The sequence below is a fragment of the Eulemur rufifrons genome, chromosome 30 (assembly GCF_041146395.1).
Source record: "Eulemur rufifrons isolate Redbay chromosome 30, OSU_ERuf_1, whole genome shotgun sequence".
Classification (NCBI taxonomy): domain Eukaryota; kingdom Metazoa; phylum Chordata; class Mammalia; order Primates; family Lemuridae; genus Eulemur; species Eulemur rufifrons.
Genome location: NC_091012.1, coordinates 25,760,145 through 25,767,112, shown reverse-complemented (window position 1 = coordinate 25,767,112; position 6,968 = coordinate 25,760,145). Strand labels below are relative to the sequence as shown.

At 35.5% G+C, this 6,968-nt stretch overlaps 1 protein-coding gene across 1 annotated transcript; it reads right to left on the bottom strand.

Annotated features, from left to right (window-relative positions):
* Positions 1-4,690: 4,690 nt before the first annotated feature.
* LOC138378509 (uncharacterized protein CXorf51A) lies at positions 4,691-5,174 on the bottom strand. Its single transcript, XM_069463833.1, has 2 exons — positions 5,031-5,174; positions 4,691-4,834 (listed from the first exon to the last, which is right to left on the bottom strand). The coding sequence occupies exons 1-2, from the start codon at positions 5,172-5,174 to the stop codon at positions 4,691-4,693; spliced, it is 288 nt and encodes a 95-aa protein (XP_069319934.1).
* Positions 5,175-6,968: the final 1,794 nt, after the last annotated feature.

Here is a 6,968-nt window from a genome sequence, read left to right as displayed (position 1 = left end):
AGGCCTGGTAGTGCATGGTGGTATGTTAGGACTGTATTGCAATTAAAATTATAATTCATCAGAAGGGTTAAATATCCAGGCCACCTTCTTTTGATAACAGCACCACAGTTTCCCTCATTGGAAATGTCTTCTTTCCCCATTGGAAATAGACCAGTGGGACTATCAATCTAGAAGCTCTGCCAGACCCTATACAAGGCACAAAACTAAACCAGTAGGATGTACCCTCACTGGACATTTTTTTTTCCTTTTGATTTTATGACAGCTTTATTGAAACATAATTCACATGTCATATCATACAATTCACCCATTTAAAGTGAAGAATTCAATGGTTTTTATTATATTCACAGATATGTGCAACCATACTCCAGTCTATTTTAGAACATTTTAATGACCTCAAAAAAAATCCTGTACCCTTTAGCTATCACTCCCCACTCTCTTCCATCCCCCCTCCCTGATTATAAGCAATCACTAATCTACTTTCTGTCTCTGTAGTCTTCCCTTTTATGGACATTAAATATAAACAGAATCATATATTATGTGGTCCTTTTTGACTGGCTTCTTGCATTTAAAATAATATTTTCAAGCGTTATCTGTGTTGTAGCATATATCAGTATACCATTGATATTTATGGCTGAATAATATTCCACTGTATATGTATCCCACATTTTGTTTATCCATTCTTCAGTTGATAGATATTTGGGTTGTTTCCACCTTTTGATTGTTATAAATAGTGCTGCTATGGATGTCTGTATACAAGTCTTTGTGTGGTCATGTTTTCAATTCTCTTGAGGAGACACCTAGGACTGGATTTTCTGGGTCATATGGCCACTCTATGTTTAACATTTTGAAGAATTGTCAAACTTGTTTTCACAGTGGCTGTACCAATTTACATTCTCAACAATAATGCATGAAGATTCCAATTTTGCTATTTCCTGATCAACAGTTGTGCTATGGACTGAATGTTTAGCCCTCAAAAACGTATATGTTGAATTTAGTTACCAATGTGATAGTATTGGAAGGTGGGGCCCTTGGGAAGTGATTAGGTCATGAGGGTTCTGCTCTCATAAATGATATTTTAATATTAGTGTCTTTATAAAAGAACTCCAATCTAGCTAGCCCCTTCCATTATGTGAGGACACAGCAAGAAGGTACCATCTGGGAACCAGAGAATAGGTCCTCACAATGCACTAAATCTGCCAGAGCCTTGGACTTGGACTTCCCAAACTCCAGAACTGTGAGTAATAAATTTCTAATGTTTATAAGTTATCTAGTATAAAGTATTTTGTTATAGCAGCCCGAACAGACTAAGAAAACTTATTTTCCTCTTTTTTTTTTTTTAATTTAGAGTCATCCTAATAGTTGGGAAGTGGTATATAATTATGTTTTTGTTTGCATTCCACCAATGGCTAATTATATTAAGTATCCTTTAATATGGTTCCTGGCATTAATATGTCTTTTTGGAGAAATTTCTGTTGAAATCCTTTGTAAATTTTTAATTGGCTTATTTACCTTTTTATTGTTTAGTTGAAAGATTTATTTATATATTCTGTGTGTTGTATCATTATCAGATATGTGATTGACAAATATTTTCTTCAAAGATTTTAATTATGATGTACAAAATATTTTAATCATGATGAATTCCAATTTATCTATTTTTAAGTTGCTTATGCTTTTGGTGTCATGTATAAAAAAATTCATAGTTCAAGATCACAAAGATTTATACCCTTGTTTTCTTCTAAGAGTTATGTAGTTTTAGCTCTTATATTTATGTCTTTGATCTATTTTGAGTTAATTTTTGTATATGATGTGAAGGAAAAGTCCAAATTCCTTTTTTGTATGTGGATATCCAGTTGTCCCAGAAACATTCATTGAAAAAAACTAATAATCAATTGGCCATAGATATATTTGTTCATTTCTGACCTCCCAGTTCTATTCAATTGAGCTATATGTTTATCTTTGAGCCAGTACCACACTATGTTGATTACTAGAGATTCGTAGTAAATCTTAAAAAGTGTATGTCCTCCAACTTTGTTTTACTCTGTCAAAATTGCTTAAATTATTCTTGGTCTCTTGCATTTCCATGTGATTTTAGGATCAGCCTGTACATTTCTGGACATATATTTTCCATTCTTTTACTTTCATTCAATAATGTCTTTGAATCTGAAGTGTATCTTTTGTGGACAGCTTATAATTTGATAATGTTTTCTAATCAATTCTATCTCTATCTTTTAATTACAGTGTTTAATCTGTTTACATTTAATATAATTACTGATAAGGTAGGACTTGTGTCTGCTATTCTTCTATTTTTTTCTATATGTCATATATTTTTAATTTTCAATTCCTCCATTATTGCCTTGTATTGTGTTAAATAGACATTTCATGGTGTACAATTTTTATTTACTGTCATTTATTTTACTGTATATTTTTGAGTTATTTTATTAGTAGTTTCCCTGGGTACTACCATTAACATTTTAATTTATAAAATGCTAGTTCAGATTATTACCAACTTAGTTTGAATAGTATGCAAAGACTTTACTCCTTTATGGATCTTTTCCCTCTTATACTATTATAGTAAGCAATTACATCTTTATACATTGTGTGCCCCCAAATTAGATTTATAATTATCACATTATGCAGGAGTCCTTTAAATTATATAGAATATAAAAGTGGTTATAAACAAAAATGCATTTATACTGTATTTTATATTTACCTATGTAGTTATCTTTAGCAGTATTCTTTATTTCTTCATATGGATCCACGTTACAATCTAGTTTCTTTTATTTCTGCCTGAAGGATTTCCTTTATTACTTTTTGTAAAGAAGGTGTGCTAGTTACAAATTCACTCATTTTTTGTTTATCTTGGGATGTCTTCATTTCTCCTTTGTTTTTGAAGGATAGTTTTTCTGTTTACAGAATTCTTGGCTGATAGTAGTTTTATTCCAGCACTTTGAAAATGTCACTGCACTGTCTTCTGGCCTCTATGGTTTCTGATGAAAACTCAGTGATTGATCTTACTGATGATCCCTTGTAAGTAATGAGTCACTTCTCTGCTGCTTTTTTCAAGATTCTCTCTTTGTCTTTGTCTTTGGACAATTTTATTCTGTTGTGTCTAGTTGTATATCTCTTTGAGTTTATCATATTTGGAGTTCAGTGAGCTTCTTAGATGTGCAAATTAATGATTTTCATCAAATCTGGGAAGTTTTCATCCATTATATCTTCAAATATTATATCAATCCATTTCTCTCTCTCCTTTCCTTCTGAGACTTCCCTTATGCATAGATTGGTACACTTGATAGTATCTCAAAAGCCAATGAAGCTCTGTTCATTGTTCTTCATCTCTTTTTTCTTTCTGTTTCTCAGACTGGATAATCTCAGTTGAACTAATTTCAGGTCACTTGATTCTTTTGTCCATTCATACCTGCTGTTGATCCCTTCTTGTGAATTTTATTTAAATTATTATTTCAGTTCAACTATTTGACTCTAAAATTTCTATTTGGTTCCTTTGAACAATTTCTACCTCTTTATTGATAGTCTCTATATGTTGTGACATTGTTCTTACACTTTCTTTTAGTGATTTAGACATGGTTTCCTTTAGGCCTTTGAACATATTTAAGTAGCTGATTTGAAGTTTTTGTCCACTTAGTCCAATTTATGGGCTTCTTAGGGACTGGTTCTATTGATTACCTTTATTCTTGTGTATGGGGCATACTTTCATGTTTCTTTTATGTCATATAATTTTTTGCTGGAAATTGAATAGTTAAAATTATATAATGTGGCACTTCTAGAAATATAGTTCTCCCTACTCCCTTGGGTTTTCTTATTGCTGCTTATTGCAGTTGTGTTTGCTTGCTTAGTGACTTTTCTGAACTAATCCTGTAAAGTTATTATTCTCTGTTGTGTGCAGTCACCTAAGTATCTCATCTTTTATCTTAAGTGCCAGCCAATGATTGGACAGAGATTTCCTTAACCCTAGTAGGATACTGCTCCATCCCAAATTTCCTTAATAAGAAAGTGGTTTATTCTGCATTGGGTTTGTGGCATTTAAACACCATTATTTTAGTCCTTGGGAACGCTGTCAATAAATTTTATTAGGGGGAATTTGGGGTCCTTTCTGAGGGCATTTAATTGCTTGCTGAATAGTGTGAAGGAAAGCAAACACCACTATGAAATAGGTGGCCTGGAAGTGATTTCTTTGTCCACCTTTTGTAAGTACAGTGATACTGTCACCCAAAACATGTCACATCTCTCCCCATTGGTGTTCTGGCCATATAAACTCTAATGTCACCCCATACACACACATACATAGAGAGAGAGAGAGAGAGAGAGAGAGAGAAACACCAGGCCCTTTTTTCTCCTTGCCTATAGGTTATAATATTAAGAATAGAAATTTGACTTCAATGTTCATCCTCACCCAGTCCTTATCCCCAATATCTGTAACTGTGTGCCCCCAACTCTCCATAACCTCACCTTGCTCCCATCTCATACACTTGCCTCTTGCCTTCCTTCCCTCTTTTCCCATAATCAGAGAACTTGCAGAGATACGTACACATATTCTGGAATAAAGGTTTTTCAGAACCTGTTAGTTTTATTTTAATCACCACCAACTCTGTTTCATCATGATGCTGTATCTTGTAGGAGTGTCATTTTGTAGAGTCTCTTGGGCCTGGCCTGAGTACTTTGGCTTAGGATCCTATTCAATCTTTGCTAATGGCCAAAACTTCTTGGATTTTTTCACTCTCTTCAAGTTTCTTGGAATTGCTGTACTAGTACGAGAGGATTTTTTTCTTGAACTCCCATGAAGAAGTCTTTTTATTCCCCTCTGTATCTTCTTCACCTGGAAGGGAAACAAGGTGATTCCCAAAGGACACTGGGCTGAAGGAAGGAGATAGGTACTAAATGGGAAGAAAGGCTTTATGAGAAGGGGTTTGGGCTAATGAGGGAGTTTGTGTCAGGCAAGAAAAGAGTGGGAGACTTAGAGGAGGATGAATAAGTGGGAAAGAAGAGGGAGGGCTTGAGTGAGGTGGTCTCACTTTGCTGCCACTTCTGGACCTGGTTTGACAGGGGTTCTTCCTCTTCTTCTTCCCTTTTGTGCTTTGGGGTAATTGTTTTGTGCTTGTGGTTGGCTGCTCTATAACTCTGTTAGGTTCCTCTGGTTTCCTGGTAACTTTAGCCATGTTGAAACTTCCCAGTGGTCTTCTCTAGGGCTCCTAACCACTACATAAAATACTCATCACCAGGACAATGAGGAGCCACATCCTTCAGCATTGTTTGTTCATCAGGGTACTTCCCCAGCCAGTGGGGGCTAAAGGAGCCTTAGACATCACAAAGAACTACTCCTGGATCCTCTCTGAGGGTGGGGATGCTGGAGAGGCCAAGATGATATGGCTGGAGAGAGTGGGAATTTCCTCAAAATCCCCCTAAAGAACTCTCCAAAACTGACCTGTCACTCTTTTTTTATCATCCACACACATTACAGGAAGAGAGTATTTCCTCCAAGTTTCTCCCCATAGGCACTCTCATTCCATTTTCATTCTGTTTTCCCCCATCCTTCACCATTACCTAATATTTTGGATATCTTACCTAAAACCTCTCCAAGAAAATGTGATTATATTTAAGTTTCTGTGGCTATGTGAATCTCCCCACTCCCCTTCAACAGATTTCTCTTATGCACCTTTAAGATTAATCCTTTCTTGGATACTACCTGGAAACCTTCTTATCCTTCCTCCACTTTCCAGTGTCTATGTACATCTCTTCTGTCTTCTATTTTTTAGATTGAAACCACAGTTTTTATTAGTCATCAAAGTACTGTAATACTGGCATAAAGACAGATATATAGATCAGTGGACTAGAATTAAGAGGCCAGAAATAAACCCATATATCTATGAAAAATTTATTTTTGACAAGAGTGCAAAGACTGTTCAATGGGGAAAGAATAGTTTTTTCAACAGATGGTGTTGTGACAACTGGATATCCACATGCAAAATAATAAATTTGGACCCCCACTTCATATCATGTATTCAAATTAATTCAAACTGTATCAGAGACCTAAATATAAGAGCTAAAATTTTAAAATTACTAGAAGAAAACAGGCAAAAAATCTTCATGACTCTTAATTAACTATTAGCAATAGTTTCTTAGGTAAAACACCAAAGCCATATGTAACAAAAGAAAAATTTTATATAAGTTTACATTATCAAAATCAAAACCTTGTGATTCCATAGACACAATCAAGAAAGTGGTAGTCACAATGAGATATCACTTATCTCCAGTGAGAATGGCCTTTATCAAAAAGTCCCAAAACAATAAATGTTGGCGTGACTGTGGAGAGATAGGAACACTCATACACTGCTGGTGGGACTGCAAACTAGTGCAACCTCTGTGGAAAGCAATATGGAGATACCTTAAAAAGATACAAGTAGACCTACCATTTGATCCAGCAATCCCATTATTGGACATATACCCAAAAGAACAAAAGACATTCTATAAAAAAGACATCTGCACTCAAATGTTTATAGCAGCACAATTCACAATGGCAAGGATGTGGAAACAACCCAAGTGCCCATCAATACATGAGTGGATTAATAAAATGTGGTATATGTATACCATGGAGTACTACTCCGCTATAAGAAACAACAGTGATATAGCACCTCTTATATTTTCCTGGATAGAGCTGGAACCCATTCTACTAAGGGAAGTATCCCAAGAATGGAAAAATAAGCACCACATGTGCTCACCATCAAATTGGTTTCACTGATCATCACCTAAGAGCACATTTAGGAATAACATTAATCGGGTGTCGGGCAGATGTGGGGAGGGGAGGGGATGGGTGTATGCATACATAATGAGTGTGATGCGCACCCTCTGGGGGATGGACACGCTTGAAGCTCTGACTCGGCGGGGGAGGGGAGGCAAGGGCAATATACGTAGCCTAAACTTTTGTACCCCCATAATATGCTGAAATAAAAACA

Coding starts and splice junctions, on each gene's coding strand:
- LOC138378509 (XM_069463833.1), bottom strand. CDS start 5,174: ATGGCTAAAGTTACCAGGAAACCAGAGGAACCTAACAGAGTTATAGAG. Junction 4,835..5,030: donor GGTCCAGAAGTGGCAGCAAA/GTGAGACCACCT, acceptor TTTCCCTTCCAG/GTGAAGAAGATACAGAGGGG.